Genomic DNA, 12915 nt, shown 5'->3' on the forward strand with positions numbered 1-12915 from the left:
GAGAGAGTGAGGCAATGCATGACTCCGCAGCCAATAGCATCAACCACTTCTTTCCTTCGCCTAATTATGCGAATACATGTATTCTCAGAGGTAAAAGGCTCTATTGGCAGAGGAGTAGTAGAACACTCCTCTCTATGTATCCTATGATTGACTAATGCTTGGCAAGCCGCCTATTCAACTAGAGACGATTTATGAAATGGTTTCAGTTGAGCAAGAAGGGGGCCGCGGGATGATCATATTTACGAATAGGGATAAGACTCAACAATGCATGAAACTGATACAAACACTTTAATCAATTATGCAATCATCAGTCTAAATGCCATAGATTTAATATTGGATGACTCATGTAGGCATGGCCTTAGGAAACTAGGTATGAAGAAGGAGTGAGGTATGGTATACCCTACAATTAATAGACTACAGCATGTCTAAAAACAGCCGCAATGCCTTCATATGCTTTACTGACACATGCTATGCAAACACTATGTGTGGAATGTTGAATTTTACCTTTACACCAGTAATTAGGCCTAGTAACCAATACTTCATGTTCTGAGTACCTAATACTTCCTTCATATGTTCTGGGTACAATGTATTTCCTCCTTCCTTATTAACTATGAAGTAACCAAACATGGCAACTAGTTGTCACGTGTCCCATATAAACACAGCTGATGGTATGCTTACGATGAGCATACCGACAGCATGAACTTGCTAGGATGTAGCAAGGAGAACTGATTAAGGCTAGGTTCAAGTTGTACAGAAGGTTTCTACGACATGAAGACCGGCTAGCACCAGGCACTCTTATGTAGTATTTATAGCGTTACTATCATCAGCATTATTACTATTATCAGTAACTATTGTTTCAGAATTTCTCATTGCTTGCAGAATGCAAATAAATGAGTTGACGTGCTCAAGTTTGCCAGTAACATCAAATGTATATAGTTGGGTTCAACCATATGCTGAGAATAAGGGTGTTTTAGCCTTGGGTTCAACCATATGCTGAGGATAAGGGAGTATTAGCCTTGGGTTCAACCATATGCTGAGGATAAGGGTGTTTTAGCCTTTTGACTTAAATGGTAGCAAGTTTATCTCACCGAGCTCACTTCTATTAGGGAAATCAATTACATACAGAACTAGAAGCTGGGGAACAAACATGATATGGTACTGTTGGCTTAAGCAGAAAGTATGTTTAAAAGTTCAACTGAAGGCTAGCCAATAGAAGCCTAACAAGCCTGTGGGCTAACCTAACTAATCAGAGGCCATGCCATACATGAACAAACCATGCACTCACACAACAATTAGACTATGTGCTAGTTTTAACACTTTTGATACCAACAGCTGATCTACATAATAAGTAAAACAAATTTTACTAAAATTAATTTGCCTTATATACGGTAGTACGCTTGCCAGTCGAGTGCACTGTGAGAGACCGTCATGAGTAAGTAGTATATGGAGAATTAGCCCATGACATGGAAAAGCCCCCAAATGGTGCAGTGGTAGTATGCTTGCCTATGAATCTGTCACCCTGGGTTCCATTCCCATACGGAGCAATTTTTTTTCCAATTCATTTAGCATGGCTTCAGACGAACATATGAACAGACAATGCTATTATTATAATAAAGATATGCATTAATACATCTATACACATAAACATATATATACACATTTATACGTATAACATATACATATATTCATTCATATATGTATAGTACTTATCTGTACATATCTATACATATACATATGTGTATGTATGTATGTATACAGATGTATAGATATGTACATATACACAGATACATGTATATATACATACATATAATATATACATATGTATAGATATATATAAAAATATGTATAAATAAACATATACTGTATATAGAAATATATAAACATATATATATACATACATGAGTAAAAGCGTACGATCCGAGCAGAGTGCTCAATGATATTGACTTGCATTGATTTTATGTATATACATAAATATATAGGATATAATAAATATATATGATATATATGTATACATACATGTATAAATCATATATGATACATATATATATTTATATATATATATGATACATACGTATATATATGGTGTATATATATGGTGTATATATATACACATGTTTGATATGTATATAACAAACATGTATATACATGTATGTTTGATATATACATATCAAACATACATGTCTGTATGTATAAATGTTTGTAGTCATATCGAACATATGTATACATATGTTTGATATATACGTATATATATATATATATATATATATGTATCAAACACTTGATAGCTATTTATAAACAAAAGAGCGATGATATAGTGGCACATTTTGAAGAACTCATAACCTGCAGATCGTAATAATATGCGACGTGATATGACCATCAACATCTGCATATCTACAGCTAGTAGTCTATTGAATGAAGTAAATGAACTGTTTGCTAAAGTCATCAGAGGTTTAAGGTTTAATACTTTTGCAGACTCATAAACCAGAAAAACTCTGAGTTAACTGACTTTCTAGTCACAGTGCTAAGTGCGATATGAAAACTCTTAAAAGAGTGCTTGTTCTCTCAAGCGCACATAAAGTTCCTTGGATATGAATCGTGTGCACAGAGAGTGTACAGTCATTTTGCAAATCGTTACGATTGCATCAAAAGAACTAAGGCTTAACAAAGAAAGAAGACTGACACTGAGCTATTGAGAAGAACAGAAATTAATGCAATTTAAAAAGTTACAAGATGTTGGAGAAAACAACGAAAGCAACGGCGATACGAATAAGAATAACAACGCAATACTTACGGGCTAGCGCACGAGATGTGCACAGCTGGCACTGAGCCAACACTGCAAGCAAAGTCAGCGCTAACAAATATATAACAATTCAGAGAGCGTGCTAGTTTGCAGACTAATGAAAGATTAGTAGAAAAATGAGTGACTCATCTAGTCAAATGGTTCGTGTATCCATAGAAGAACAGCAATGCTATGGGAAACCAAGCATCTTTGGCACAAGTGTGTGAAACTGAAGCTAGCATAGTTGATACTAACATAGTAAGTTGTGATTTTATCTTAAAAGATAGTCCTGTAAGTACAAAAACGTGGAGGCAGAATGCTGTACACAAGAAGAGCAGGGTTATGTGATGTGAGCTTGTAGAGTTATCTTCCAAATAAGTGGAAATGTTTTGCTCCTAGTAAGTGGAGATACGTTGTCGAGGAGTGCACAGCTGGGTCGTCAAGGTACACAAAGTTGTGCTCTCAATGCACACCATGTTATGGATCCTGTGTTGGGAGAGTGGCGGCCTCACGACAGATACAGTTTCATAACACTAATAAAAAGGTACCAACCTGGAGTTAGGGCAGGCTGCTGCGTCAGGGAGTTCAGTACCAGCAGAAGATGAAGCTGGAAGGTGGGAGGCCGATGATCGAGAGAGCCGCTGCTTTCTTCTGCTTTCGTACTTTCGAAAGAGGGTCTCAACCTGTATATTAGTACATTGCACTTCAAAACTGAACATATGAACGTGGAGCCTGAGTGTCAGAAATAGTGGTAACTCTAGCCTTGATACCAATGCAAAAGTCAAAACTAGCATTAGTAGCAGCTTTACAACTGTAAGACATGCGTGTAACTCACCTCAAAGTTCTTGAGCACCTTTGATTGGAGACGAGGGTCAGTGGTAGCGAGCTCAAACACTCGTACCATCACAAAGAGGATATGCGCGCAGAGAAATCCCTTTCCACAGCTGCACAACTGCAAGTAGAACACTCAAGTACGGCCAATGATTGTAATCACATGTCAGAAGAAGCTGAGCACACAGCCTCCATATGTAAGTAGGATGAAAGTGAGGGAATCTCAACCTAGAAATGCAGAGATTCATATCATTCCCTTTGCTAAACAAGGATACTTTTGATCAGACACATGATTGATCAATCCTCACACAGAACCTTTTACACTAAAACTAATATTTTGGGAGTTTTCCACTCATCCAGTTTACAAACCTGCCAGTTATGGAAGCTTCTAGAATGTATTTTGAAGCGATTTTCTAACAACTTTGTGAGTCACAATTCTAACAAATCCAATCTAAGACAGTGTGAGATGAACAGCACAAGCCATGGACTATGGCATTCAATCGTTGGGCAAATTAAATACACGCCTAGATGCGTAATTACAAACAGCACTGTTTATAATCACATCGAAACATTAGACATAAAATAGTCATTATTTCCGTGTTTTGTGCCTGTATAATAATATTATTTTAATAGTAAAAACTATTTGACAAAGTAAGAGTAGAGATAGTTCATAAAATCCTAATCATGCCTGAACAAATTAAAATCAAAATTAATATTTAAAGCTGGCTTCAACCTTGGATTAAAAATTTTACGCTTCATACATACATGGTATGTATGTTTTGTTTTTGCTAAAACAACCAAAAACAGACAAACTGTAAAACAGTCTCACCATAAATTAAGAAATGCTTTAAATCCTAGGAGTCACAGCTTTGAAGCGATATTGAATTATACATGCAAACAGTAATACAATATGATATTCAAAATAGCTTAAGATAAAAAAGAGAAATAGCAGCACTGGCACTCAAGGGTCAACTATGAAGAGGTACCTGAGGTCCAATAGTTACTTTGTGTCGCTGGTCCTGCGACTCTCCCCCACCTATAATAAATGTGTTGGGTCCTGCCTGCTGCAGCAAATATAGCTTTGCTTTTTTGGCTTTTTCTATTCGTCGTTTCATGATCTCCTCAGGATTGCTAAAAGCATGAGGAGATCCTGGCCTTTTGGAGCCTTTGTTGAACTGCAACAGATAACTAATGGATTGCTGGTACAAACTCACATCATAGACAATCTTCTAAGGTATAATATAACAAACATCAAACTATGCAACCAACTTCCGGTTGTAATGCGAGTCACTTTAATTCAAATAGGAACAAGGTGCTTCAACTGAACATGAAATATGGAAAGGAGAGGACAACTCCCAATAAGCTAAACTCATCTCACCTACATGTAAATGAACCAAGAGGTATTTTTGATGGTTCAAACTAAACCTTGGGCAAAACTTCCCACACTTGAAAAGCAAAAGAAATCAGTGAATGTTATTAGCTGCAAATTTGTATACATTTTAGTCGTCAACAGCAAGATGGCAGCCAAATACAGAAATCATGACAAGATAATGCGCAACTAAGATTGGAAGTACAGTAAATCAATTGCTAACATGCCATTTAAACCGGCTCACCTTAAATAATCTAACCATATCATACGAAGTTTAAACTGGGTAACCTAAACATTAAAATCGCCTCTCATCTCACTGGGTAACCTAAACATTAAAATCGCCTCTCATCTCAAGTGGCAATATTTCCGAAATGCGTTTTTAGGCCAGTAATTAAACTAGACCCACATGACTACCAGTATAATTGACATAGGCGATAGTCGTACAACCACAATACTACAGTCCTATGAGTATACCTGGTAAACCTCTGTTACAACTTGGAAATAGTAAATTAATCAGGTTGATGCCAGGAAGAGGGAAGCATAAAAACAACTAAGGAGAAAGATGCGCTAAAGTACTTACGGAGTTAGTAGGAGTGACACGTCTGCTGGAAGCTAGAGCCCCGGGAGAATGAGGTCTGTTCACCACCTGTCTCTGGAAGGCTGACTCATACGTGTCAGAGGTTGGGCGAAGACCACCCTTAGTTGTAGAGGATTGCGCCTGTAGAAGATAGGTCACATCGTGTTAACTTCGCTTAGCTTCATGCAAACACACATCAAGCTCCTACATAAGCTAGCATATTCTTTAGCCAGGTTTCTTATATGTACTACAAGGCGTGCTGTCAATTAGTACTAAGGAGTCAAGCTATAGATGTAAGGTAATCTGAAGCTAAGCTATACACCATTTAATAATTCATCTCTTTCCTCTACAATGAGAAGCGATCAGACAGCAATATGGAGCTGAAAATCATCACTCACTATATTTGTGTCCAGGCGCAGGCTACTTGTCTTGTTGAAGCTATGCCGAGCAACCTGAATGATAAATCAAAAAGAATAGAATCAAATAGGATCAAAGGGGATAGAAAGATGATCTAGTGATTTTCACACACCAAGGCGGTCTAGCCAATATATGAACAGCAAAATTGCAATGCAGCTTGGAGTAGCATTATTCAGAATGTTCGAGTTAGCAAATGGTCGCAGCAAATGGCAAACCAAGATGGAAACTTCCTGTAAAAATAATTCAGCGTCGATATATATATAGTAACAAACAGTAACTATTCGTAAATTAGGAACAAAATTCAACTCTCAGTGCAGGTAACAGAGCAGAACAACAAGTTGTTGCCTAGATTTCATCACGATGCATTTGACGGTATGTCATATAGTACAGGTAGTAAAAAACACATGCAGTACACACTACAGGTAGTGAATAACACAAGCAGTGCACACTACAGGTAATGAATAACACAGACAATACACATTGCAGATAATGAATAACAAGAGAATACGCACTACATGTAAAGAATAACACAGGCAGTATACACTACTTGTAGTGAATAACACAGACATTACACACTACAGGTAGTGAATAACACAGGCAGCCAATAGAAGCTTAAGGTTGACTTGCAACCAAATTCACATTACAGTTATTTGGTATCAAAAGGTTCACCATGTCTTACTCTGTTGTGTTGTAGGTGCCAAATATGTGGAGATGTGATTACAAGCTCTTAAAAGCTAAAAAACGAAAAGCTGTGGTAGATTGGAATCTCTTTATTTCGATGACGTAGTCATGATAGTTTGGTTATTGTCTTGTCACGTGATGTTCTCATGTGAATTGAAAGGCCAATAAAAAGCTCAATATAAACTTATCGTAGTACTAGTTTATGACAAACACTTCGGGTTTTACCGAAGACCCCATATCAAATATAGATGCTCGCTACTTTACAGTTTTGTTTCGGCTTGAACTAATCAAGTCGTAATCTGATCATGTGACCCAATACTTCGCAAATAATTTTTGCAGCACTTTTCGATTACCACAAGTGACCAACAGGCTCATCATGATTATCAGACAATGATATGTACTCCTTTGAGCTAAGGTTAAAAAGTTTCACGATTTTTTACAGTAAGTTATAAGAGATCAGTGCTAAAAGTGACAGCATTACAATGACGATAAAATAGACGCGTAAGAACAATAGACATAGTTTTATTGAATGCGTGAAGTATATTTGTGAAAATATTTCGACAAATAAGTTTGCATGAAAGTGTAAACAGAAACCATCTACCACAACTACGTCACATTTGAGCCGTTTTGGAAAGAGAATCCAAACAATGGCGGTCTCGTGTGGCTGCGATTAACTGTTCGTTTTTGAGCTTTTAAGAGCTTGTAATCACATTCCCACATATTTTGCACCTACAACACAACAGAGTAAGACATGGTGAATCTTTTGATATCAAATAACTGTAATGTGAATTTTGTTGCAAGTCAACCTTTAACAAGCCTGTGGGCTAACCCAACTATTCAGAGGCCATGCCATACATGAACAAACCATGCACTCACACAACAATTAGACTATATGCTAGTTTTAACACTTTTGATACCAACAGCTGATCTACATAATAAGTAAAACAAATTTTACTAAAATTAATTTGCCTTATATACAATAGTACGCTTGCCAGTTGAGTGCACTGTGAGGCGCACTCGACTGTAGTGAATAGTGCACTGCATTATTCACTACAGGTAGTGAATAATACAGGCAGTACACACTACATGTAGTGAATAACACAGAAGGAACATAATGCAAATGTTGAACAATAAGGGTAACATACAATACAGATCTTAGCCAAGAAACAGTTCAACATGCAATATATAAAAACTTTGCACTGAGTCTGCTAGATATTCAGTGAAAACTTGAGAGAATGAGCAAGAGAGACTATGAGCAAAGAACAATAAAACTCTGTGTTAGAAATTTTGTCACAACAGAAATGACGCTACTCCAGCTACACAAACTAAGACATGTCAGGGGAAGAATGGAGCTTTTACAGTCGAATGCTTTTCTGTCACCATTTTCCGCAATGACACAGACTTTACAAAACCGTTTTGTTTCTTTTTATGACAGAAGTAAAGTTGGACATTATAAGACGCTGGGTGGAAACTGTTACACTGGTTATTGTTAATTCTGATCGAATCCTAGCAAGCAAATGTAGAATAAAACCCTAAAAATATTTTTTACACAAATATTATGGGTAAAATTGACACAACTTAGATCAACATTTTTGCTTTACCAAATTTACTACCATGGCATGCATCAGAGGTGCTATTACTTAAAATTTTCAAACACAAAATGTTTATATCACAAAAGTAATCATTTTTCAAAGGTATATCTATTATTTGTATGGTCACCATAGATGCATTGGACACAAAACCAGGTAGGCATTTGATGTAACATCGTTTTTTTCTATATTTAAACTACGCATCCTTGTACAACAACTGACCAGTGGGCCAGATTTTGGTCTTTTTTCCATCGATTCCTTCCTCCAGACATGCTTTGATTTAGCCAGACGTTCTCGCAGTTTCTCGCCATCCTTAGGTTTCGGTGACCTGAATGACATTTCACAGGCATGCAATATTTTGGTAGCCAATGAAAAGTGTATAGCAGTAAGCATCACCTTTGTGCCAATGTAAAGTTTATCAGGTGTATCGATAGTAAATGCTCATACATAGATGTTTGTAAATTTGTAAAAATCGCACAAGCGAAAGACATTTTGTGATAACAAGAGATCATTTTAGAGACCACTTTATAATATTTTGACGAATGTTCGAAAATAGGAATGGCGATAGACCAGAAAGAATGTTGAATTCCCCTAAATTGGACTTCTTGTTTTTTGGAATGATTGTGAACAAGACTGGAATGAACATCAGTTAATAGAACAATATACATTCAACCAAGGCTTGATACGAACCATGCAGAGATACTATGCAGCATTCATTATGCAGATATTACATATGCAGCATTCATCTTTTCATCATTTACTTTAAATAATATATACAAAAAGGGACAACGTTGGGAACGAAAACATTAATCCAACTAGAATTGCCTTTCCATGAAACCTGTCTGCACATGTAGGCTATACTGTTCAAATCTAAAAAACTTTACTAAACATTTATTCAATAAAAAATCACTGGCAACTGAAGATGTGGAATCAGAATTTTTCTTTTTCCTTTGACAATCCTAACAAGTTGGTGGCGTAGCATTGCTGTGCTCAGCCTTCCATTTTTTAATCTCCTTTTGCTAACAACCATCAATAGGAGAGACATTTGGAAAAAGCATCTACCGTACTTTATAAATTATACAACAGTTTTGCTTTGAAAACAATTTAGAGACAGCGTTTATAAACACTTAATACAATGCAATTGAATTGCAAGATCAACAGGCGCAGAATTGTATCATTACTTTTGCATTGTATACTAGCATTGATTTAGTACAGAAAATCCTAAAAAAACATCAATACAGTTTACATTTTCAATCTAAAGCAATTGGCAACAGCAGTCGAACAAAAGGTGAAATGGCACATCTGTAGCTGGTCAGTTAAGCCATAACCAATGGGGTCATCATAAAAAAGAGTAATATTATATTTAGACAGCCCCAACTAACCTTTCCCCGTGTGAAGAGCCAGTGAATTTACTGACAGATGCATCTAATTGAGAATTGTCAAAATCAGTATTTTCCTTCTTAGTCGTTTTTTCATGAGTATGCTGTTTTTTATGAGTAGACCCATCATCCATAGTAAAATAGCTTAACGTGAGCAGATACAGATTCTAGTTTTCTTCCTATGTACCTAAAAACCAAGATTGTGTTAATTTGTGAATATCTTAATTAAGTAAATAAACATTTGTTACGTTGGCCATCTGCAACAGCTTAAATTTTTCGTGAACGCAAGGTGAAGTGATTTTTGATAGTTCATAAACAGAATAGGATTAGATTCATAGTAATGAATCTAATAAAAAATCAGTTTTGCTATAGGTGATAAATTATAGGCAGCTGAATGTGCACTCGCAAAACATTGTGATTCGCTCAGTATTAAAAGTGCTATGTTTGTACGTACCTTAATACTGAAGCCGTTCAGTAGCACAAAGATACTATAACGAACTTTGTTCTTAGCTCACAAACGTTTGTTTTGCAACGCTTCGAATGGGTCTAACCTGACAGTTTAAAATTTAGTAAAAGTTTCGTCTATGTATCAACAGTAGTGGGTGTGACAGGGTCTGGGTTGCAACTCGCTGAGATAGTAAAGGATTTATATTTGCTATTAATTAAACTAAAATCAAACCATGTGATTTTCCAGACTTTCAAGTAATGAGTGCATATGAAGCTGCTAAATATTTAGATCTACCGCGTAGCAAAATAATGGACTATCGACTTGCGATTAGGATAAGAACGTATGACAATGTTTGCATGACTCATTAGCCTTGTTTACTGACGATCCGTTTGTCGGTAACCTGAACGACTTGTTTGAATCGTACCAGACCGGTGTTGATCACAAATATAACTCGCAAAATATACGATAGATTTATTATAAAGTATGTTTTAATTTTATTATAATATTTTGCACACTATCAACAAATTTTTCGTTGCACATAACTCAAAAAACAATTCACTGTTTATTCACCAAGAGTGGACAACTTAAAAACATGATCAATGTCTCACACTTTTATCAGTCGTCAAATATTATTTGGTAATAGATAAGCCTAAATCATCATTTAGTTTTATAAATTGAGTATGAGTGAGTAATTTCTGTAAAATTGTGTATTATCTTCAGCTATAGATATTTTTTATCGATCAAATTTTTTTGTGTGTGAAATGTTTGCCATCTCTGGTAATACTCATAAAAGTTGACTTGTAACTACCGGTGTAGCCAAGGTGCATTTATTATCCCAGCCATGAGATATATATAATCTTGGTATGCTAAAACTTAACTGGTGACTAATTAATCTTCGTGTTAACTATTTAGCATAGATATGAGTTGAAAATTATTTCAACTTATTATTATATTATTCTAGGTTTTGCTATCGTGTAGATGTAGAAACATTAGTTTAACTATATTGTTACAAAGTTGAGATCATTTGCTTGTTACCGGAACTTGTTTGAGCTCAACTATTGCCTGTTATCTCAGCTCTTTTTGAGCTGGTTTTCTTTCAGACCTGGTTGAGCTTATTGCACTTTGTAGCTTAAAAAAACAGAGAGGTTTTTGGTATTAACTACTGTGTTTGCTCTAATAAAAAAATGCACACAGTTTTAAGCTACTTTAGTAAAACTTACACACTCATAAATATTATTATTATAAATACTAAATTATTTAAACTACTCTCACTGCTAATCTACCAAGTAAAAAGAACAAATATTTACTATGAACATTGACTTATTTTGACAATGACTCAAAGGTATGTAATGACGCTATTGCAACAATAATAAATTTTTTTGCTTTAAATTAATGAGCAGTAATAAAACCATTTTTTAAAAAGCTCTGGAGAGACAGGGGTATATTGCTGATGAAGTAAACTACGCTTTGATGCTGTGCAAACATACACTATTACAGAACAGTTCTTTTAGTTTATTTTAACATGAAAGCGTAGCGTTTTACTGCTGCAAGCAGCAACATGAATGGTAGATTTTACCAAAATATTCAACTGATATTTAAGGGTTTTTAAAAAAGTTGCTAGAAGTAATGTGTAATGAGCATATCTTAGCTATTGATAGCCAGATCGCTAGTTAAATTCCATCTTTATTACAAATCTAGGAATCAATCTGCAAAGTTTTTTAGAATACAAGCTGCAAAAGAGCATTGTTTCAGTAAGCAGAGTAATGAGCTAATTGTGTTGGGAGTTGTCTGCTCACCAATATACCCAGTTGCAACTTACTTTCTCTTGTAACTTTGTCTTTTGATAACTTCTAATTATCTAAACTGCAGCAGTATATCAGTGAGTAAGCTGAATTATGTATGTTATATATTTTATATTATGATATCGGAGACCGTACATTCACACCTCTTCACCACTAGCTAATTAGCTTACTAAATATTTTTACTTAAACTGCGCAATGTTTTATGATTGCATGGCTTTCTTTCAATTTTTCTTTTCATGTGGCTGTTGTAAAGAGTTCATATAAATAAAGGGGCCAAATGAATGGTAGTCAGTCTGCACTAGTGGTTCTACAATGAATACTTATACATCACACGAAGCTTCACTTCTACAAATTCTATGAACACAGTACATTATATGGAGTGTTTTTTTGTGGGAATCAATGGCCGATACAAAATAACGGGTTTTGTATTTGCCAACCAGAACACTCTCTATAGGTTAACACATCCTGGTTCATTGCATTGAATACACTATTAGGTTGTTTATGAATACAATGATACATTTGCTTATTTAGGTGAAGCATTTTATAAATTTTTGTCTGACACAATGCATAGCTAACTAATAAGTTCTTTCGGTTTTGAGAACTTTAATTATTTTTCAAAATAGAGATCTGTGTAGGAGTTTTCTCCTCTATGTGAATTTATGGGATTGATATCTAGCGCTGGTTTCAGTAGTTATACCCCGTATAACAACTGTGACTTCATGCTGTAGCAGTGGCTACCTTGAAACGTACAGCAAAGTTTTACCGCTTCAATAAAGCATGATTCATGTATTTTTCTTCAAAATTGGTGATAAAAAACAGACATCAAAAATTGATACGTATATTATTAACCAAAAACCTGAACTGCGCTCTATGTTTATAAGACAAAAATCAACATCTATAAGATTCTTATCATATATCCTAAAAGTTAAAAACATATCTATTTCCATGTAGCCTTTTTGTGGCACTGACAACAAAGTTTATTAAAATAAAAATATAAAATTCAATTTTTTTATTTTATGATTTTCTTAGGAATTACACACTTG

General features: G+C 35.3%; 1 protein-coding gene across 2 annotated transcripts in view; it reads right to left on the reverse strand.

The window, feature by feature from the left end:
* Positions 1-8567, reverse strand: part of LOC137393032 (mitogen-activated protein kinase kinase kinase 1-like) — a 30886-nt gene extending 22319 nt beyond the window's left edge. For both annotated transcript variants that reach the window (XM_068079425.1, XM_068079417.1), the window contains exons 1-6: positions 8466-8567; positions 5955-6008; positions 5560-5697; positions 4597-4785; positions 3615-3731; positions 3332-3462 (exon numbers count right to left, since the gene is read on the reverse strand). In XM_068079425.1, the coding sequence (XP_067935526.1) occupies positions 3332-3462; positions 3615-3731; positions 4597-4785; positions 5560-5697; positions 5955-6008; positions 8466-8495 (659 nt within the window). In that variant the 5' untranslated portion in view covers positions 8496-8567. The remainder of the gene's footprint in view (positions 1-3331; positions 3463-3614; positions 3732-4596; positions 4786-5559; positions 5698-5954; positions 6009-8465) is intronic.
* Positions 8568-12915: the final 4348 nt, after the last annotated feature.

Source organism: Watersipora subatra, chromosome 1 (assembly GCF_963576615.1).
Source record: "Watersipora subatra chromosome 1, tzWatSuba1.1, whole genome shotgun sequence".
Lineage (NCBI taxonomy): Eukaryota > Metazoa > Bryozoa > Gymnolaemata > Cheilostomatida > Watersiporidae > Watersipora > Watersipora subatra.